Source organism: Aotus nancymaae, unplaced genomic scaffold, assembly GCF_030222135.1.
Source record: "Aotus nancymaae isolate 86718 unplaced genomic scaffold, 86718_ANA_hifiasm-v0.15.2.pri h1tg000019l, whole genome shotgun sequence".
Lineage (NCBI taxonomy): Eukaryota > Metazoa > Chordata > Mammalia > Primates > Aotidae > Aotus > Aotus nancymaae.
Window position 1 is genome coordinate 35,274,929 of NW_026988431.1, and position 23,423 is coordinate 35,298,351.

A 23,423-nucleotide genomic window follows, 5' to 3' on the forward strand; every position below is an offset into this window, starting at 1 on the left:
AGTATTTTCTTGAGAATTTTTACATCTGTGTTCATCAAGGATATTGGTCTGTAGTTTTCTTTTTTTGTTATGTCCTTTCCTGGCTTTGATACTAGGGTGATACCAGCTTCATATAACAATATAGGAAGGACTCCCTCTTTATCTTTTGGAATAGTGTCAGGAAGATTGGTACTAATTCTTCTTTTGAATGTCTGATAAAATTCAGCTATGAATCTATTTAGTACTGGATTTTTTTGTTGGCAATAATTTTTATGACCATTTTAATCTCAGTGCTTGTTATTGGTCTGTTCAGAGTTTCCATTTCTTCCTGGTTTAATCTAAGAGTGTGGTATACTTCCAGGAATTTATTCATCATCTCCTCTAGGTTTTCTAGTTTATGCACATAAAGGTGTTCATAGTAGCCTTGACTGATCTTTTGTATTTCTGTTGAATTGGTTGTAATATCTTTTTTTTTTTTTTTGAGATGGAGTCTTGCTCTGATACCATGCTGGAGTGTAGTGGCACAGTCTTGGCTCACTGCAATCTCTGCCTCCCAGGTTCAAGTGATTTTCTGCCTTAGCCTCCTGAGAAACTGGGACTACAGGCATGCACCACCATGCCTGGCTAATTTTTGTATTTTAAGTAGAGACAGGGTTTGACCATGTTGGCCAGGATGGTCTCAATCTCTTGACCTCATGATCTGTCCACCTTGGTCTCCCAAAGTGCTGAGATTACAGGCATGAGCCACTGTGCCCAGCCTCTTGTTTCATTTCTAATGGGGCTTCTCTCTTTTTTTCTTGGTAATCTTGCTAATGGTCTGTCAATTTATTTTCAAATAATCAGATTTTGGTTTCATTAGTCTTTTTATTGTTTTTTGTTTCAGTTTCATTTAGTCAGCTCTGATCTTCATTTATTTTCTTCTGCTGGGTCTGTGTTTGGTTTGCTCTGTCTCCCCAGTTCCTTGAGGTGTGACCTTAGATTGTCCACTTGTGCTCTTTCAGACATTTGATGTAGGCATTTAATGCTATGACGTTTCCTTTAGCACTACCTTTTCTGTATCCCAGAGGTTTCGATAGGTTGTGTCACTATTATCATTCAGTTCAAAACATTTTTTTAATTTTCATCTCGATTTCTTTACCTAACAACCATTCAGGAGCAGGTTATTTAATTTCCATGTATTTGCATGGTTTTGAGGGTTCCTTTTGCAGCTGATTTCCAATTTTATTCCACTATGGTCTGAGATAGTACTTGTTTCGTGGCCTATCATATGGTCTGTCTTGGAGAAGGTTTCACGTACTGATGAGTAGAATGTTCTGTAAATATCTGTTAAGTCCATTTGTTCTAAGGTATAGTTTAAGTACGTTGTTTCTTTGTTGACTTTCTGCCTTGAGGACATGTCTGCTGCTGTCAGTAGAGTATTAAAGTCCCCACTGTTATTGTATTGCTGTCTATCTCATTTCTTAGGTTTAAATTAGTAGTATTTGTTTTATAAATTTGGAAGCTACAGTGTTAGGTGCATACATATTTATGTCTTTGTCTTTTTTAACTCTGTTGCTTTAAAATTTGTTCTGTCTGATGTAAGAATAGCTACTCCTGCTTGCTATTGGTGACCATTTGCATGGAATATTTTTTTCTACCCCTTTCCCTTAAGTTATGTAAGTTATGTGAGTCCTTATGTGTTACATGAGTCTCTTGAAGATAGCAGACACTTGGTTGGTGAATTCTTATCCATTCTGCCATTCTGTATTTTTTGAGTGGAGCATTTCAGCCATTTACATTCAATGTCAGTATTGATATGTGATAAATTATTCTCTTCATTGTGCTATTTGTTGCCTGAATACCTTGCTTTTTTTCATAGTTTTTTTTTGTTGTTGTTTTATACATCCTGTGAGATTTATGCTTTAAGGATGTTCTGTTTTGGTGTATTTGGAGGATATCTTTCAAGATTTAGAGCTCCTTTTAGAAGTTCTTGTAGTGTTGGATTGGTAGTAGTAATTCTTTCAGCATTTTTTTTTTGTCTGAAAAAAACTATCTTTCCTTCATTTAGGTTTGCTGAATACAATAGTGTTGGCCGATAATTATTTTGTTTAAGGAGGCTACAGACAGGGCCCCAATCTCTTCCAGCTTGTAGGGTTTCTGGTGAGAAATCTACCATTAATTTGATAGTTTTCCTTTATAGGTTACCTGATGCTTTTGCCTCACAGCTTTTAAGATTCTTTCCTTTGTCTTGATTTTAGATAACCCAATGACTATGTGCCTAGGCAATCATCTTTTTGTGATATATTTCCAAGGTGTGCTTTGAGCTTTTTGTATTTGGATATCTAGATCTCTAGCAAAGCCATGGAAGTTTTTCTTGATTATTCCTTCAAATATGTTTTCTAAACTTTTAGAGTTTTCTTCTTCCTTGAGAACATCAATTGTTCTTAGGTTTTGTCATTTAACGTAACTTTTGGATGCTTTGTTCACTTTTCTTAATTCTTTCTTCTTTGTGTTTGTTGCATTAATTCAAAAGCCTTGTCTTCAAGCTCTGAAGTCCTTTCTTCTACTTGTTCCATTCTATGGCTGAGAATTTCCAGTGTATTTTGCATTTCTCTAAGTGTGTCACTCCTTTCCAGAAGTTGTGATTTTTTTTTTTTTATTTAGCCTATCTATTTTACTGAAGATTTTTCCATTCATACGTTGTATTCATTACATTGGACTTCACTTTTCTCTGGTGCCTCCTTGATTAGCTTAATAATTGACCTAATAATTGGTTTGAGTCCATTGCTGGTGAGCTGGTGTGATCCTTTGGGGGTGTTAAAGAACCTTGTTTTGTTATGTTACCAGAATTGTTTTTCTGGTTTCTTCTCATTTGAGTAGACTATGTCAGAGGGAGGATTTGGGACTCAAGGGCTGCTGTTCAGATATTTTTGGCCCAAAGGATGTTCCCTTGATGTGCAGCTCTCCCGCTTCCCCTAGGGATGTGGCTTCCTGAGAACAAAACTGTAGTGATTGTTATTTTTCTCCTGGATCTAGCCACCCAGCACAACTACTGGGCTCCAAGCTGGTATTGGGGAGTGTCTACAAAGAGTCCTATGATATGAACCATCTTTAGTTCTCTCAGCCATGGACACCAGCACCTGCTCTGGTGGAGGTGAGAGAGGAATAAAGTGGACTCTATTTGGGTCCTTGGTTGTGGTTTTGTTTATTGCACTAGTTTTGTGTTGGTTGGCCTCTAGCCAGAAGGTGGTGCTTTGAAGAGAGCATCAGCTGTGGTGGTAATATAAGGAGGATCAGGAGAGGGTGAGGCCATAGAGCTCCCAAGAGATTATGTCCTTTGCATCTGGCTATCAGGGAAGGCAGAGAAAGACTATCAGGTAGGGGCAGGGTTAGGTGTATCTGAGCTCAGACCCTCCATGGATGGGGCTTGCTGTGGCAGCTGTGGGGGATAGGGTTGTGGTTTACAGGTCAATGGAGTTGTTCCCAGGGGGATTATGGCTCTCTCTGCTGTGTCATGCAGGACACCAGGGAAGTGGAGGGAAAGCCAGCAGTTACAGGCCTCACCAAGCTTCTGTGTAGCCCAAAAGGCCAGTCTCATTTCCACCATACTTATCCAATAGCACTGAGGTTATTTCCAGGCAGCAGGTGAGCAGAGCTGAGAACTAACGCCAGGCTACTAGTCTGCCAGCTGAGAAAGTAAGCAGGGCTTTCAGGATGTATGCCTTCCCACCTGTAGCTGTTTCTGTGCTGTGTCTGCACTCTGGATTCACCCCCAGCCTCAGGTTCTGTCCAGGAAATTTTTCATTCAGTTGAAATTGTTACGAAGTTCAGCTGTGGTCCATTCCCATTTCCTCGGGCAGCCCTCCCCAAGAACCCCTGTGAGACAAAGTCAGAAATGCCTTCCCTGGGAACTGAGAGAGCCCACAGGCCTCTTCCAACTACTACTTCTACCCCTGTTTTTCACTTGGCTCTCTAAATTTGTCACAGTTCTAGGTAAGGTCGAATCCTTCTCTGGTGTTCTGGACCTTCAGATTCCCAGTGAGGGTGTGAGTTCAGGAACACATGACTATTTTTTTTTCACACTTTGATACTTTGGGAACTCAGTTTTTCAGCTGTTTCCAGGGGCCTGCAGCAGCAATCCACTTCCTTCAAAGGCTCTGTGGATTCTCTCAGCTTTTCTGTATGTTCCTGTGGGTAATTCTTGGAGCAAATGTTCATGATGAGAGTCTCTGCCTTCTAACAATATTAGATCATCGAGAGAGAAAATTAACAAAGTTATTCAGGACCTGAACTCAATCTGAACTCAAGTTGAGTTCAGGTCCTGAAAAAACAAAGTGTTGCTCTGTCTATCTGAGTGAGAGCTGCAAGTTAGTCCTGCCTCCTATCTGCCATTTTTATTCAGAGTCCTGATGTTTATTTCTTGTCTTCTGCTAGCTTTGGGGTTTGTTTGCGCTTGGTTCTTCTAGCTCTCGTTGTGATGTTAGGTTGTTAATTTGATATCTTTCTAGCTTTTTGATGTGGGCATTTAATGCTATAAATTTCACTTTTTTTTTTAAACATGTTGGGTAGTTATTCATCAGCTGCGTTATATATATATATATATATATATATATATATATATATATATATAAAATTGCATTTTAGGTTCTGGGGTACATGTAAAGAACATGCAGGATTGTTGCAAAGGTACATACATAGCAATGTGGTTTGCTGCCTCCATCCACCCATCACCTATATCTGGCAATTCTCCCCATATTATCCCTCCCCAACACCCTACCCCCCACTCTCCCTCCCCTAGTCCCCTCCCCTCCATGACAGACCTCAGTGTGTGATGCTCCCCTCCCTGTGTCCATGTGTTCTCATGGTTCAACACCTGCCTATGAGTGAGAACATGCAGTGCTTGATTCTCTGTTCCTGTGTCAGTTTGCTGAGAATGATGGTTTCCAGGTTCATCCATGTTCCTACAAAGGACACGAACTCATCGTTTTTTATGGCTGCATAGTATTCCATGGTGTATATGTACCACATTTTCCCTGTCCAGTCTATCATCGATGGGCCTTTGGGTTGGTTCCACGTCTTTGCTATTGTAAACAGTGCTGCAATGAACATACATATGCATATCTTTATAATAGAATGATTTATAATCCTTTGGATTTTTACCCAGTAATGGGATTGCTGGGTCAAATGGAATTCCTATTTCTAAGTCCCTGAGGAATCACCACTCTGTCTTCCACAATGGTTGAACTAATTTACACTCCAACCAACAGTGTAAAAGTGTTCCTGTTTCTCCACATACTCTCCAGCATCTGTTATCTCCAGATTTCTTAATGATCGCCATTCTAACTGGCGTGAGATGGTATCTCAATGTAGTTTTGATTTGCATTTCTCTAATGACCAGTGATGACAAGCATTTTTTCATATGTTTGTTGGCCTCATACATGTCTTCTTTTACAAAGTGTCTGTTCATATCCTCTGTCCACTTTTGAATGGGTTTGTTTTTTTCTTGTAAATCTGTTGTTAGTTCTTTGTAGATTTTGGATATAAGTCCTTTGTCAGATGGGTAGATTGCAAAAATTTTTGCCCATTCAGTATGATATTGGCTCTGGGTTTGTCATAAATAGCTTTTATTATTTTGAGATACGTTCCATCGATACCTAGTACTGAGTTTTTAGCATAAAGAGCTGTTGAATTTTGTCAAAGGCTTTATCTGCATCTATTGAGGTAATCACGTGGTTTTTGTCTTTGGTTCTGTTTATGTGGTGAATTACATTTATAGACTTGCGTATGTTGAACCAGCCTTGCGTCCCTGGGATGAAGCCTACTTGATCGTGATGGATAAGCTTTTTGATATGCTGTTGCAATCAGTTTGCCAGTATTTTATTGAAGATTTTTGCATCTATGTTCATCATGGACATTGGCCTGAAGTTTTCTTTTTTTGTAGTCTCTCTGCCAGCTTTTGGTATCAGGATGATGTTGGCCTCATAAAGTGATTTAGGGAGCATTTCCTCTTTTTGGATTGTTTGGAATAGTTTCAGAAGGAGTGATACCAGCTCCTCTTTGTATGTCTGGTAGAATTCGGCTGTGAACCCATCTGGACCTGGGCTTTTTTTGGTTGGTAAGCTATTAATTGCTGCCTCAACTTCAGCCCTTGTTATTGGTCTACTCAGGGTTTCGACTTCTTCCTGATTTAGGCTTGGGAGGGTGTAAGTGTCCAGGAATTTATCCATTTCTTCTAGGTTTACTGGTTTATGTGCATAGAATTGTTTGTAGTCATCTCTAATGGTGGTTTGTATTTCTGTGGTATTTCTTGTCTTCTGCTAGCTTTTGAGGGTTTTTTATCTTGCTCCTCTAGCTCTTAACACTGCTTTAGCTGCATCCCAGAGAGTCTGGTACATTGTCTCTTTCTTCTCATTAGTTTAAAAATCCTGATTTCTACTGGTATTTCATTATTTACCCAGGAGTCATTCAGGAGAAGGTTGTATAGTTTCCATGCAGTTGTGTGGTTTTGAGTGAGTTTTTAAATCTTGAGTTCTAATTTAATTGCACTGTAGTCTGAGAGACTGCTGTGATTTCAGTTCTTTTGCATTTGCTGAGGAGTGTTTTACTTTGATTATGTGATCAATTTTAGAGTAAGTTCCATGTTGCAGTGAGAAGAATGTATATTCTTGAGGTGGAGAGTTCTGTAGATATTAGGTTCACTTGACCCAGAGTTAAGCTCAGGTCCTGAATATCTTTGTTAAGTTTCTGTCTTGATGATCTGATATTGTCAGTGGTGTGTTAAGGTCTCTATTATTGCTTGGGAGTCTAAGTCTCTTTGCAGATCTCTAATAACTTGCTCCTGTATTAAGTGCACATATATTTAGGATAGTTAGCTCTTCTCATTAAATTGAACCCTTTACCAGTATGTGATGCCCTTGTCTTTTTTTAATCTATTGGTTTAAAGTCTGTTTTGTCAGCAACTAGGACTGTGACCCTTTCTTTTTTCTGTTTTCCATTTTCTTGGTAACTTTTCCCCCATCTCTTTGTTTTGAGCCTAAGTGTGTCTTTGTATGTGAGATGGGTCTCTTGAAGACTGCATAACTATGGGTCTTGGTTCTTTATCCAGTTTGCCATTCTGTGTCTTCAAATTGGAACATTTAGCCCACTTACATTTAAGGTTAGTATTGTGATATATGAGTTTTATCCTGTCATCATGATGCTAGCTGGTTATTTTGCAAACTTGTTTATGTGGTTGCTTTATTGTGTCACTGGTTTGTGTACTTCAGTGTGTTTTTGTAGTGGCTGGTAATGGTTTTTTCTTTTGATATTTAATGCTTCCTTCAGGAGCTACTGCAAGGCAGGCCTGGTGGTGACAAATTCCCTCAGCATTTGCTTGTCTGAAAAGGATCCTATTTCTCTTTCACTTTTGAAGCTAACCTTCACTTGTTCTGAAATTTGGGGCTGGAATTCCTTAAGAATGGTGAATATTGTTCCCCAGTCTCTTAAGGCTTGTAGGATGTCCACTGAGAAGACCACTGTTAGTCTGATGGGTTTCTCTTTGTAGGTTACCTGGCCTTTCTCTCTGACTGCTGTTAACATTGTTTTTCTTTCATTTGGACCTTGGAGAATTTTATTAGTCTTTTCTCACGCTGCTATAGTGAACTGCCTGAGACTGGGTAATTTATAAAGGAGAGAGATTTAATTGACTTACAGTTTCACTTTGCTGGGGAGCCCTCAGGAAAATTATAATCATGGTGGAAGGCAAAGGAGAAACAGGCACCTTCTTCACAGGGCAGCAGGGTGGAGTCAGCACAAGCAGGGGAAATACTAGATCCTTATAAAATTATCAGATCTCATGAGACTCATTCACTATCACAAGAACAGCATGGGAAAAACAGCCCCCATGATCCAATTACCTCCACCTAGCCTCACCCCTGACGTGGGGATTACTGGGATTACAATTCATGATGAGATTTTGGGTGGGGACACAGGCAAACCATATCAAGAGTCTAATGATTATGTGTCTTGGGGTTGAGCTTATGGAGTATTGTCCTGGGGTTCTCTGCAGTTCAGAATTTGAATGTTGGCCTGTCTTTCTAGGTTTGGGAAGTTCTGGATATGATATCCTCAAGTATGTTTTCCAACTTGGTTCCATTCTCCCTGACTCTTTCATGTACTGCAATCAGTCATAGGTTCAGTCTCTTTACATAATCCCATACTCCTTGGAGATTTTGTTTGTTCCTTTTCATTATTATTATATTTTTTTCTGTTCTTGTCTGCCAGTCTTATTTCAGAAAAATAGTCTTCAAGCACCGAGATTCTTTCTTCCAGTTGGTCTCTTCTGTTACTGATACTCATGATTGCATTGTGAATGCCTCGTGCTGTATTCCTCTCTAAACTGGCTATTCTGGCTATCAGCTCCTGTATTGTTTTATCATGATTTTTAGCTTCTTCGCATTGAGTTACAACATGCTCCTTTAGCTTAGCAAAGTTCATTATTATCTACCTTCTGAAGCCTACTTCAGTCAGTTGAGACAAGCCTCAGCCCAGTTCTGTCCCCTTGCTAGAGAGGTGTTGTGATCATTTGGAGGAGATGAGGCACTCTGACTTTTTGAGTTTTCACTGTTTTTGCATTTATTCTTTCTCATCTTTATGGGCTTTTCTACCTTCAATCTTTGAGGCTGCTGACCTTTGGATGAGGCTTTTTTATGTTGTTATTTTCTGTGTTTTTCTTTTAACACTCAGGCTACTCTTCTGTAGGGCTTCTGCAGTTTGCTGGGGTTCTACTCCAGATTTTAGTTGCCTTGTTTTTTCTTGTACCTGGAGGTATTACCAGTGAAGTCTGAGAAACAGCAATGATGGCAGCCTGCTCCTTCCTCTGGAAGCGCCATCTTGGGGTTTAGTGATCTGTTGTTAGCCAGAACTGCACTTATAGGAGGTGGCTGGAGACCCTTGTTGGGAGGGTCTCCCAGTCAGGAGGAATGGGATCAGAGACCGGCTTAAATAAGAAATCTGGCTGATTTTTGGTAGTGCAGGTGTGCTGCTTTGTGAGGCACCTTTCCTTGTCTGGATCCTTGGACTCTCCAGATCCAGCAGGCTGTAACATCTGAGTCACCTGAACCATAGAGATGATGGTCACCCCTCTCCCCAGGAACTCAGTCCTTCTTATGCAGATTCTAGCCTGTCACTTGTGGCTGGCTGGAATTCCAAGTCAGTGTGTCTTAACTTGTGATGTGCCATTGAAGTGGGGCCTACAGAATGACTCTGCTTGGCTCCCTGGATACAGCCCTCCTCCTAGGGGCATGTAGGGATCGATATTCCACCTTGCTGGGAATCCCAGGGCAAGAGTATGCAAAACTCCTGAGTCTCTATGTGTGCCTGAGTGAGTGCTCTGCTGGGACTCCACACACCTCTGTGTGTCAGACCCGAGGCCCTGGTGGCATGGGCTTATGAAGGGATCTCCTGATCTGCAGGTTGTAAAAATCCACAAGAGAAGCATGGTTTCCTGGGTGAGATCACACACTCACTGCTTCCCTTGGTTCCATTGCTCTTCCCAGGTGGCTGTCACCCCATCCTGCTTTTCTTCATTCTCTATAGACTGGGCTATTTGCCTAGTAAGTCTCAAGGTGAGAGCCTGGATATTTCAGTTGAAGGTGCTGAATACATGTGTCACTTTCATTCCTCTCCGGGAGTACCGCAGACTGCAGCTGCTTTTAATTAGCCATTTTGGCCCCAGGTCCAGCCTTTTATTTCTAATGTTTAAGTTAGTTTCTGAGGTCCTATGGCCTTGCAAGTCTGAAGAGAATCTGGTTTGCATGGTTCCAATCCTCCTGGTAAACAGCTCTCCATTTCATGAAATGAAGTTGACCCTTCAAATATGTCTTTTGGAGCAGAGGCTTTTCTAATTCTACTGTCTATTGTCATCTAAACTTAACACATAAGACTGCTGGAGTAAAGAATGGCTTTCTTGAATGCAAGACACTAAAATAAGGTAACACATTCCTTACTGTAGCATGGTAGTCCTCTAGAGCCCAGCCTCACATCTTTCAAGGGTGTTTACTGGAATTTATCATTTGGTCATCCATAGAATCCATATCTCCTAACTTTATTGAAATTTTCATTTTGCTATACAATCTCATCTATCTTCCAATTCATTAATTTTGTTGTCAGCTTACTTATTTATATTTAACATTTTTATTTCCTTTCTGGAATTTTTATTTGGCTTTTTCAAACCTGCTTTCCCCATTCCTTTCCTGGCTGCTCCTGTGGTTCCTGTTATATGAGTTTAATCATTTGTTGTGTTTGCTATTTCTCACACAGGCAAAGGATTGTTTCTTCTTTGTTTTTTAATCTTTTACTGGGGGTTATTTCTGGTAGGAATTGTCTAACACATGCCCTAAGCTGTGAATACATCTCTATTGAGAGGTTTTGAGTTTGTCTTCGCTCAGTGCCCTAAAGACTTCAAGGATGCAATTTTAAGTTTGTTTCTGAGTGAGTCCAGGATTTCCACAGCATTTGAACTGCGTGCATTTGGAGTTGATGCCCATTCACAGAGCAGGCCTAGGCGTCTAACTTCTCAGAGGTGACTTGTTCCAACGTGGTTAGCTGGCTTTCTCCCTGCATCCCTAGGGCAGGGGCAGTATTTATTCTGAGACCCAAATTCAGACAGACGGTCCTTTAAAGCTTCAGACTTTATACAAAGAAAACTTGAGCTGGGATATCTGCATAAAGAACTTACTTAGGTCTCCATTCCTGCTCCTCATGGACTTTGGTATTGATTTCTATTTTTGCTGCATTACAGTCTTGAGAGTGTGATTAGTATTGAACCCAAAATTAGATACAATGTGTTTGTTTGAAGTACCTGTGTAACATCCAAGTGGGGCCATTTGGAGATACTCTGACATGAAAGTACACCATTTAGAATATGATTCCCTGCTCAAGATCATGATTTGGAAATGAGTCTGTGAAGTTGACATTGGTTATGTGTGAAGTGAAAATACAAGAGGCCAAATGTGGAAGCCCACAGTGGTGTGTGTGTTAGTTCTAACTTACAATAAGATTATATGTTCCTTGAGTTAAGAAATCATGTCATTTCAGCCACAGAGTAATAGTGAGGGACATCAACAGTCCACTGACAGTATTAGACAGATCACTGAGGCAGAAAACAATAAAATTCTGGAATTAAACTAGACACTTGACCAACTAGATCCAAGAAGCATCTACAGACTACTCCACCCAACAACCACAGAACACATTTTTCTTATCTGCACATGGAACATATTCTAAGAGCGATCACATGCTCAGTCATAAAACAAGTCTCAATAAATTCAATAGGAATCAAGACAATACTAATCACACTCTCAAGACTGTAATGCAGCAAAAATAGAAATCAATACCAAAGTCTCTCAAAACTGCATAAAAATCAAACAACTTGCTCTTGAATAATCCTGGTGAACCACAAAATTAAGGTAGAAATCAAAAAATTCTTTGAAAGTAATGAAAATAGAGACCCAACTTACTTATCAAAATCTTTGGGACCTTTCTAACCTTAGAAAGGTCTCAAATTAACAATCTAACATCACACCTAGAGGAAGAAGGGGAAAAAAAGAACAATCCAACCCCAAAGATAACAGAAGATAAATAACTAACATCAGAAAAGAACTGAACAAAATTGACACCCAAAAGTCCATAAAACCAAGAGTTGCTTTTTGAAAGAATAAACAAGATTGATAGTGTGCTAGCTAGATTAACAAAAAAAATTAAAGATTCCAATAAACACAATAGGAAATGACAAAAATGGCATTAAAATCAATCCCACAAAAAGCAAAAGATCCTCAGAGACCATTATGATGAAAACCTCTATGCATACATACTAGGAAATGTAGAGGAAGTAGATAAATTCCTGGCAACACACAATCCCCAATATTGAACTAGAAAGCAAGTGAAAACCTGAATCTGTAATTTTAAAAACCTACCAACCAAAAGGAGCCCTAGACCAGATGGATTCACAGTCCAATGTTATCAGATATGCCAAAAACTGATACCAATCCTACTGAAACTATTCCAAAAAATTGAAGAGAAGGAGCTCCTCCTAACTCATTCTATGAAGCTAGGCATCATTCCGATACAAAAATCTGGCAGAGACACAACATAAAAACTTCAGGCCAATATCCATGATGAATATAGATGCAAAAATCCCCTTTGAAATGCTAGCAAACTGAATATAGCAGCACGTCACAAAGTTAATTCACCACAATCAAGTAGGTTTTATTCCTGGGATGCAAGGTTGATTCAACACATGCAAATCTATAAATGTGATTCACCATGTGAACAGAATCAGAAACAAAAACTACACAATTATCCCAATAGATGCAGAAAAAGCCTTTGAGAAAATCCAACATCCCTTCATGATAAGATACCCTCAATGGGCTAGGCAACAAAGGAACATATCTCAAAATATTAAGGGCCATCTATGACAGATCTACAGCCAACATTATACTAAATGGGCAAGAGCCCATGGGGAACCATTTCCCTTGAGAAGTAGAACAAAACAAGGATGCCTACTCTCACCACTCTTATTCAACATAGTATTAGAAGTCCTAGTCAAAGCAATTAGGCAACAGAAAGAAATAAAAGGCATCCAAAGAGAAAAAAGTCAAACTATCTCTCTTTTCTGAAAAAAATATGATTCCTTACATAGAAAACCCTAAAGACTCTTCTAAGAGGTTCCTGGAACTGATAAAGTTTCAGGATACAAAATTAATGTACAAAAATTAGTAGCATTTCTATATACCAATAATGTTCTAGCTGAGAACCAAATCAGGAACACAATCCCATTTACAATAGCCACAAAATAAATGAAATATCTAAGAATTCATCTAACCAAGGAAGTAAAAGATCTCTACAAATAAAACTACAAAACACTGTTGAAAGAAATCAGAGATAACACAAAGAAATGGGAAAACATTTCATGCTGAAGGATTGGAAGAATCAACATCATTAAAATAGCCATACTGCCCAAAGCAATTTATACATTAAATGCTATCCCTATCAAAATACCAATGTCTTTTTTTTAACAGAATTAGAAAAATCTACTCATAAATGTATATGAAACCAAAAAAAGAAAACACCAAATAACCACAGCAAAACTGAGGGGAAAAAAAAAAAAAAGCTGGAGGCATCACATTACTCAACTTCAAATTACACCATAAGGCAACAGTAACAAAAACAGCGTAGTACTGGTACAAAAACAGACACATAGACCAATGGAACAGAATAAAGAACCCAGAAATAAACCTGCACTTCTGCAGGCATCTGATCTTCAGCAAAACAGATAAAAATAAGCAATGGATAAGGACATTCTATTCAATTAACAGTGTTGGGATAACTGGCAAGCTGTATGAAGAAGAATGAAGCTGGACCTCTACCTCTCATCATACACAAAAAGTAACTCAAATAAATGCAAGACCCCAACCTATAAAAGTCCTAGAAGGAAACCTAGGAACTACCCTTCTCATCATCAACTTTGGCAAATAATTTATGGTTAAGTCCCCAAAAGCAACTGCAAGAAAAACAAAAATTGACAAGTGGGAGCTAATTGAACTAAAGGGCTTCTTCACAGCAAAAGAAATTACCAACAGAGTAAACAGCCTAAAGAATGGGAGAAAATATTCATAAACTATGCATCTAACAAAAGACTAATATCCAGAATCTACACGGAATATAAATCAACAAGCAAAAACAAATCTCTTAAAAATGGGCAAAGGATATGAAAAAAATACTTCTCAAAGGAAGACGTACAAGTGGCCAACAAACATATGAAAAAAATCCCCATCATTAACCATCAGAAAAATTCAAATCAAAACCACAAAGAGATATTATCTCACAGCAGTCAGAATGACAATTATTAAAAAGTCAAAAATAGCAGATGCTGGCAAAGCTATGGAGAGAAAAGAATAAACTGTTAGTGGTAATGCAAACTAGTTCAGTCACTGTGGAAAGCAGTTTGGAGATTTCTCAAGAAACTTAAAACATGCAGCCATAAAAAAGGATGAGTTCATGTCCTTTGCAAGGACATGGATGAAGCTGGAAACCATCATTCTCAGCAAACTGACACAAGAACAGAAAACCAAAAACCTCATGTTCTCACTTATAAGTGGTTGTTGAACAATGAGGACACAGGGAGGGGAACATCATACACCGGGGCCTGTTGGGGGGTGGAAGAGCTAGGAAATGGATAGGAGGGGGTGAGGGCATTGGGGAGGGATAACATTAGGAGAAATACCTAATGTAAATGACAGGGGGATGGATGCAGTAAACCACCATGGCATGCGTATGCCTATGTAACAATCCTGCACAACTGCACATGAACCTCAGAACTTAAAGTATGATTGAAAAAAAAAAAAAAAAGAAACTTAGAACTACAATTTGACCCAGCAATCCCATTACTGGGCATATATTCAGAAGAAAACAAATAGTTTTACAATAAGACACATGTATTTGTATGTTTATCGCAGCACCGTTCATAATAGTAAAGACACGGAACCAACCTAGGTGCCCGTCAACAGTGGACTGAATAAAGAAATTGTGGTACATAGACACCATGGAATACTATGCGGCCATAAGAAGGAATTAAATCATGTCCTTTGCAGCAACATAGATGGAGCCAAAGGCCATTATTCTAAGAAAATTAACACAAGAAAAGAAAACCAAATATAAAATTTTTTACTTATAAGTAGGAGCTAAACACAAATATAGGAATAATAGACACTGAAACTACTAGATGGGGGAGGCGAAGAGAGGGGAATGGGTTGAAAAATCACCTATTGGGTATCATCACCTGTGTGACAGGATCATTTGTACTTCAAACCTCAGAGTCACACAATACACCCATGTAACAATCTGCATATGTACCCTTCAATTTAAAACAAAAGTAGAAATTATCTTGAAAACCGCCGTCATTTCTTTCTCCTTAATTTTCTAATAGTGCCAAAGACAGAATTGGTCCTCCTATTTTATAGGGTTGTGGTGAAGATTGAATAGTATAAGGAAGAATATGAAAAGCTGCTTCAATATTGAAAAGCATGTTCCAAGATTGATTGTTTTTATGACTATCACCCTCTTCTCCCACCTAGAAACCTCTAGCTCTCCCATTGCCCACAGAATAAAAGTAATCCAAGTTCTTAATTTCAAATCTCTCCTTATTGCACACTCTTCGCCTTTCCCAAATGCAGCCTGACACCCCAAAACTCTGTCATCCCCATCCACCTTGACAGGGTTAACATGGCACCTTGCACAAACCTGTGCTGGATATGAATCCCAATCTGTTATAAGCCTTTCTGTCAATTCCATGACTGGACTATAAGCTCCATAAATGCAGGTGCTTTTTTGTTCACAAAGTAGGATGTGCATTTAGTAAATGTGTGTCAGAGCGAATGTGTGTATCTTCATATGCCCTCAAACCTACTACCTTTGACTATAAAACAGATGAATGAATAGAGGAATAAGAGGTGTCTGCTTCATTGTCTTAAAATTTATTACTTGCCATCTATTCCTAATGAAATATTAATGGTTCTTTAATATCCACCCTAAATTCCACCTTCTTCAACCTGGAAAGAATCTCTCCATTCCCTGCGACCTCACAGTGCTTTGCACCTGGTCTACAACACTTATCTCAAGTCCCATTACATTTGAAGAGTTTGTGCACTTGATACACCCCCTCCATTAGATCGAAACTCTTGAAAGCAAAGGATATATCTCATAACCTCTGTATCTCTTACAGCACCCAGCAGACATAATAGTTGATAGATCATGGTTGATAGGTGAATATATCTCATGTTGATTAGCTGCATTCAAAAACACCTGATTTCCTGCTGCAACCAAGTCAGAACTTCCAGTTTGGCCACTTACATAACACTTGGATCAACCAGTCAGCAACTACACAGAGAACGTCTTACCTGATTTTCTCCTCATCTCATGGGAGACTTCCCTGGCCCCCGACTCACACTGAAATGCAAGTGTGCTCCTAACTCAGACCTCCTTTGGCATTGTCCATCCTACCCTCCTGAACGTGTATCCCTGGGTCTCTGTTTTCTGAGTTACTTACCAGCTAAGCTACAGCTGCCTTGGGAGCACATCTGCAGGTGTCCAGAGATTCATGGTCTTTGGTCTAGGCAAGGCCTTGGGGCATCATTCTGGGGAATGGTATCAGACATTCTTGGATCTTGGACATGCTTGGTGCAAATGGGTATATACATCAGTGATTCATGAACAGTCAGGAATTAAAGTTCTTCTCTCCCCCCAGGAAAGGTCACTTTGCTGAATTTTCTTCCTTCTTGGTTGAACTATGAATTGACACATTTATTTTAGCTGCCTCCTGGCTTGATCATTTTTCAATTACAGTTTGTCCCTGCAGTCCCAGCAGAGGGTCAATGTGGGTCTCTTCCTGATCATAGATCCACATTTATAAAACCCTAATTAGGCATTTCCTTTAGCTGCTGTCATAGATTCCTTGGTGGAAAAACTCTGCAGGCATAAGCCTCGTATGAGCTAAAAGATTGTTTAGATGCCCAATTAGGAGCTCACTGAGGCAGCTCTCAAGCCTTCCTACCTCTGACTCTTGGCTGAGGCTGTTCTTCACACCAACAATGCTCTCCCTGTTCATCTTGGAGAATATGAATCTTGCCATCTTTTATGACCCATATTAAAATGCGATGAAATGTGTCCCTTTTAAATTACCACAATTTTGCTTTTCTTTTTTTTTTTTTAAGTATTCCGTGTGGCAAGGGTACAATGCATAAGCTCTCACACACCCTATGAGTAGGAGTATAAATAGGCACAACCTTTGCAGAAAAAAGTATTGATAATATGTATCAAGAGTCTTACTCTAGCCTTTGACCCAGTAATTCCATTTCCAGGAATCTTTCCTAAGGCTATAATGAGAAATGCAAACAAATATTTATACACAAGAAATTTATGACTGCACCTTTTATAATAGCTGTTACATAATTAATTCTGGAAATAATTAAGTATAGTATAGCCATGTTATACAGCTACTTAAAATGAAATTTCTGAAGGCATTTTAGTGCCAATGCTAAATGAAACATGCAAACTCTCAAGTTGTTATGCAGTGTGATTCAAATAGACCTTTCCCAGCTGTTGTTTCACAGGATGTTTATGGGAATGCTATAAATAGGAAAGTTCCATTTTTCAGTAAGGTTGAAAAGTTACTACGGTTTGAGAATCACTGTTTTTATGCCAGGCATCATGGGGGCTGCTGTTCAATGGAGCACACTTTGGAAGAACTGGAGAAAAAACACCTAGGAAAAAAATGTAATGTCGAGAGGGGATGCTGCTACTGTTGAGTTATAGAACTACTAATTCTCTGCATTTTTTTTTATTGTCCTACAAAAATGCTAAGTGTTGTAAATGGGATAATGCCAGAGGATCATTTTCCATCCAGCTTCAGCAGATGTGGACTGCTGTAATGTATAGCACATGCATTCAACATGCCAGTCACACAGAGAGGATGGTCACTGTGAGGGTGGTCATGGACGCCAGGATGGGGGAGACCCTGAGCGCTGTCTGGTTGGTTCTCTGAGCTCTACCTACATTCCGCAGGGCATGGGGTATGGTCAGGGTTACCTCACTGTCACCTGATTCTTCCCCACCCCAGGCCTGACCAGGGGTTTCCAGATGCCTCTGGACATTCCCAGTATCCTCAGGATGTGAACCATATTCCAATTTACCTCTGTTGCTTGGCTATCCTTGATTGCAAACCCCAAGCCCAGGGTACTTCTACCTCTTTAGGTTGGGTGCTTGATTCAAATATTTAGTTCTCTACTATTCTATCGGCCCTGCACTCTGTCTTCAGGTCTGCCTGTGTGCCACCTGTATATCTTGGGGTCACCCCAGCCCACACAGGCCTAGTTTGAGAGTCCTGCACCTAGCCCAGGGTTTGGTTCAGGGCATCAAGCATGAGGGGAGTGGAAACTGGGTTGGGCCTCTCACTGACTATAACAGAACTTCAGAGAGATCTGCCTGGACCCCTCCTGCTTACCTTCCAAAGTCCCCTAAAATATTCATCAGGCTTTATCAGACTAATGGGCTTCAAAAGGAGGAATTTTCTGAGACATGAGACAGGACAATATAAAAAGAATATTAAGGAAAAAAATCTGACTTCAAAATGAAAGGAGAAAGATTATTTAGCATCCCCATTGGTGTTATCTATTCATGAGAAACAGCACATTTAATTCAGCGTGGAATTGTAGGGAGGGCTTTGATGCCCTCACCTTGGGATTACCTTCATTCAGAACTCATCTGTCTCCTCTGCCACAGATGGCAGAGTCGATGGAGACAAGAGGATCAGATAAGATTCATTTCAGAGGTGGCCTCCACAGGGCGCAGGGGGATTAGAGGGAGTGTGAAGGGGAGTCTAGCATGACTCCCAAGGCACTTGCTTAGGGATGGGACAGAGGGTGGCATCATTCTCCAGTCTTGCCACCTTTCATGCTTCCCATCTCCCTTTCCCAGACATTGCCATCTTGGTTTCTATCTTGTCTCATGCTGTTTGAGTTCAGTCCCTTGAGGTTAAGTATTGTAACTCTGTTCCAGCCCCCAGCATCGCCACCAATCCAGTCAGCTGGCTTCTATAGTCCTGGACATTTGTGGGTTCCCAGAACAGATGGTTTGGAGCTTAAACAACTTATGTGGGGATAAAGGGAGATCCTTGGTTCCTGATCAGCCTAGCACTCATCAGAGCCAACTGGCAATTTTGACATAAGATACCCAGCCCTGAGACCAGGAGTCTCGGGTGAAAAAGTATGTGAGAGGGTGCCCTGCACCGAGTCCAGGCCAGTAGGACCCACTTGTGTTTCTTCTCTGTCTCCCCAGATGTACCAGGATAAGGCTTGAAAATCTCCCCATCACCCACTATCTGCCTGATGGTTGGATTCTTGGGTGTTTCTCTTTCCCACAGTTTGCCCCAGCATGTTTGATGATGAGCTTCTATAACTTCAGTGTATGTCAAGTGTTACATTCCTTGAGTGCTTTGCAATAAAAATTGAGCTCAAAATGTGTTGTTCCCCTTTCATACTTAGAGTGAAAGCCTGTCTGATGTTTTATTGTATATTCAATTTTAAATGTTGCTTCTCTTTCATTAGATTTGTGACAAAGAGTGGCACTACTATGTCATCAATGTGGAGTTTCCTGTGGTAACCTTATACATGGATGGAGCAACATATGAACCATACCTGGTGACCAACGATTGGCCCATTCATCCATCTCACATAGCCATGCAACTTACGGTCGGCGCTTGTTGGCAAGGTAATCCTAAGTGAAACCCTTTTCCCTGATCCATTTGTGAACAGTTCTTGGAAGATATTGGTAGAGAAAAAGGAAAAGAAAGTGGTGTGAGAATAGGCTAGAAAAATTACTATTCCTTACAAAAAAAAAATTCAGGACATATAAAAATAAGTATATATCCACAAACTAAATGTATTATACAATAACAAGCTTAAGCTTTTTATTTTGATTTTAGATCAACATGGGCAGTTTCATGGTTGTCTCTGAGGTGCTAATGTCTTTTATTGTTTTGAAGTCTTATTCATTTCCAAACTGGGTCTATACAGAGAAAAAACTGAGTATAGAATCCTGTGTCAAAACTTCTAGTTGGCTCTGATGAATGCTAGCTTGATCTCGAACCAATGATCTCCCTTTATTCCCACACAAATTGTTGAAGCCCCAAACCTTTTGTTCTGGGAACTCACAAATGCCCAGGGCTATGGAAGGCAGCTTGTCCACAAGCCATGAGACCACAGAAAGCCACTCTCAAAGTCAGCTCATCTAAGGACAGAGGCACTTTATGCCTTCCCACTTGAAGGTGTCTGCCCCTCCTCTCTTCCTGTGCTGTTGCCGCTCTCCTAATCCCCAAACCCAGGCTAATCTCCTCCTTGGGATCAGGAAACCCAGCTCTCCAAGCATACATGTAATCTTTCTGTCTCTCACTCAGGTCTGCTGGAGTCTTTGTTTCAGCTCCTTTAAGGGATGGGTATGCTTTGAAGTACCAATAAGAGACCAGGAGGAAATGAAAATGCTCCCCAAATAAGCAGATTAGTACTCTGAAATATGACACAAGCTTGTGTTGGTAGATTCTGTGAAAATTGCCAAGCTTTGTGACTTTGACTCTTCACCACGAGGGGCTGGGGATAGAGGTGGGCTGTAGTATAAGAATATGCCTTCAGAAGACCCACTGACCTAAGAGGGAACTAGGACGGACACATGCCCCTGTAGGTTGGACAAAGTGAGTTCTGGGCAGCTCCACATAGAAGAAGATGGAAAGGAGTGTACACAGTGCAGCCTGGAAGCACCCGATTCCAAACCCAGGAATGGGATAAGGTATAAATGAAGCAAGAAAAGAGAAATTGTTTTTGAGCTGAGCCCACCTACTTGATGTGACACGTGTCACATGATAGCAAAATGTTAATCAAATATTTCAGTAGAGCTTGGTAAAAGGCTTTCCAGAATGCCAGGTAGGCTGTGTCACCTGGCAAGAATTCACGAAACTATTTAGTAATAGTGAGGCACTGATTCAAAGGTTGCACAGGAATCAATAACCACTGAACACAACTACGTTAGAGAAATGGCCCCATGGGGTGGCTTAGTGCCCCGGCCAGGCACTACAACCAGCCTATGGGTGTTACGGAACATTGCCTGGACAGTGCCCATAAGAAGAAACTGCCCTAATCACGTCTGCTTCCATGAACCTTACCATGATTCTTCTCAAGAGCCCCTCAGAAACCACATCCAAATCCCTGTTACCCCAGTTTGCAGTGGAAACCTGTCCCCATTATCTGCAAGGCCAGCTACAGCAACTGCTGCTGAGTAACGTACCTACCGCCCAGAGTGCCAAGGTAGCCCCACAAAATAAAACGTGATTTTAGAAAGAACTGAAATCAAGAATAAGCTAAGTTGCACTGCAATGACAACAAGCCCCAACTCTTAGTTCCTAAAACAATTCTCACTTCATATTTACTGAAAATCAATGAGGGCTCTTTACTGCTTTATCCTCAGTCAGTAGACAGAGCAGACACATTGCATGGCTGGATACCTAGCAAGAGGAAAAGAAAACATGGAAAATTGTATACAAACTCTTCAAGTTTCCACCTACAAGTGATACCAATCATTTTTATTCATATTTCGTTGGCTAAAGCAAGTCATAAGGCCACATCTAACTACATCAGGGCAGGAAACTGAAATGTACACTGTAGCTAAAAGAAAAATGGAAAATACTCTATTAACATTGACGAACACCATAGTTTGTCCACCGGGTCAACAGATATTTATTTAGCTCTCTTTTCGACATGGAAAATACTCCCATCCCTCCTTAAGTGGGACATGCCCAAATTCTCACCTCTTCCTGGTTCCAGCCTCAATGTCCAAGCTTTCCAAGTGATTCCAAGTGATCTCTTCATCACGGTGAGATGCACAGAGGCCTATAGCAGGCCAAGATGTAGCTGCATTTGATGTGGAGACCTATATCACCAATATCCACCAATGCAATCACCATGCCCTCCCTGCCAACACACACTGATGCATGTACATATGTGCACGTATGCACACACCATACAACAGTAGAATGAAGCAGAACAACCAGAAAACTCTTTCATTAAGAAAGAGAGGGAATTACAGAAATATAGCACTCTTTGGTCCGCAGCAATTCTGGAATCCCTTGGGCCAGATGTTATAAGGATCCCTCCCTTAGGGTGGGAAATATTATTTGTGGCCCTTTATTCCATTCCCTGGAAGATGTTTCCTTCCTTAGTATTCTTTTCGGCCACATCAAGAGAGGGCCTTGTCACTCCATAAATAGCAGCACTGCTATTATATCTTATGACAATTTGTTTAAAAGCCATTCCAAAAAAAAAAAAAATGATTTCAAACAGGAAATCCAAGTATACATCGATTTTCAAAGAATGTGGTAGAAAGAATGATGACAAGTATTTTCACCAAGTATTTTTGGTTCTTTCTCCAGATATATGCTAGGACATATATCTGTCCAAGCCAGATAACTCTATCTTCCTTAGAGTTAAGTGTCATCATGGAACTTGCTTTGGCCAATTAACTGTGAGCAGAAGTGCTTTATTTCATTTCCTTGTGGAAACTTTAAAAGGTGTTGTTGCAAGGAGGCCTTTTATACACATGGGGTGTTTACAGTTCTGAAAGAAAATGTTATTTATCACAATCTGTAGATAAGGAAACTAGACTCAGATATTAAGAAGTTTACCCAAAGTCACTCAGTTGAACATGGCCAACCTCAAGCCTCCAGTGCCTATGCTCTTTTCACTGTCCTTCCATTGCTAATTGGTCCTTTTGCTTATGTAATTACGTTTGGAAAAAGGCAGGAGCTCATGTGTACTGATACAAATGCTACAAACCCTTTGCCCTCCGAAACATCTGACAACCCTGGAATACATTTTTGAAAACACACAAGAACGCTGCATTCCCCTTGCTAATCTTTTATTATATAAAACCTAAATGACCCACCAAGGAACAATAAAAAAGAGTTTCAGCTTTGGGGTTAAAGAAAAGGACCCTGAATCAAATCCCAGCCTTGCTGTCTACTAGCTGTGTGGACCCAGCAGGATTCTTAACTTCCTGGAGCTTGTAGTCTATTTTTAATCTCTGAAATAAGAGTAAGACCCACCTCCCTGAATTCCTGTAAGGACTAGATGCTAGGCACATCTAGTGTGCTTGGCACGTTTTGCTTCATGATTGTATAAGTTTTAGAACATCTCTCTATCCTCTCCTCCACAACCTCCTCTAATCCTCTCATCTAAGACCAACACTGCACACAGTCTGCAGGACCATAGCATGCTCTAGCTTCTGGCTTTCCCATGGCTCCTTGCATGCACTGACTTTTTTCTCCTTCCTCAGGACCAACCCTCACATATAGACCCTGACCTCACAGGTTCACTGATGGTCAGAAAGGTAAATGAAGCTGGAAAATAGTCAGAAGACAGGTATTGGAAGGTGGGACTTGAGATGTAAGTAGGAACCTGATCCTGCAGTCTTTTGGGCCACTGGAAGATCTGAGTATTTCCTCTAGAGAAATGACAACCCACTGGTGAATTTTCAGCAGAGGAAAAATTCTTGAAATTTTTTAAATTAGGCTTTATAGAATGTATCACAATTCACTAGGAAGGTAATGGAGGCAACACCATATACTATGGCAGGGAAGCTGGGCGTACATGTATTCAGGATTCCTTATCACTGGAATGTGTATGAACCAGGAGTGGAGACTGGAAAAGGAGTTGGGACCAAACCCTGGGACACCACACTTCTTTGTTAAAGAGCTTGGATTCCCGCAAATACTCACATCCTCCTTGAAGCCACATTTTTGTCTTGGATGAACATATCAAAAGATCTTTTGATAAGACATGATGCTGTGCAATTAATGGCCTGTGATACAGCCCTTATCTCTGCATGCT

The 23,423-nt window shown here is 40.3% G+C and overlaps 1 protein-coding gene across 1 annotated transcript in view; it reads left to right on the forward strand.

Annotated features, from left to right (window-relative positions):
- The window catches only part of CLSTN2 (calsyntenin 2), a 645,554-nt gene that overhangs the window by 590,158 nt on the left and 31,973 nt on the right, over positions 1-23,423 (forward strand). The window contains exon 9 of the mRNA XM_021666625.2: positions 19,098-19,260. Coding sequence (XP_021522300.2) covers positions 19,098-19,260 — 163 coding nt within the window. The remainder of the gene's footprint in view (positions 1-19,097; positions 19,261-23,423) is intronic.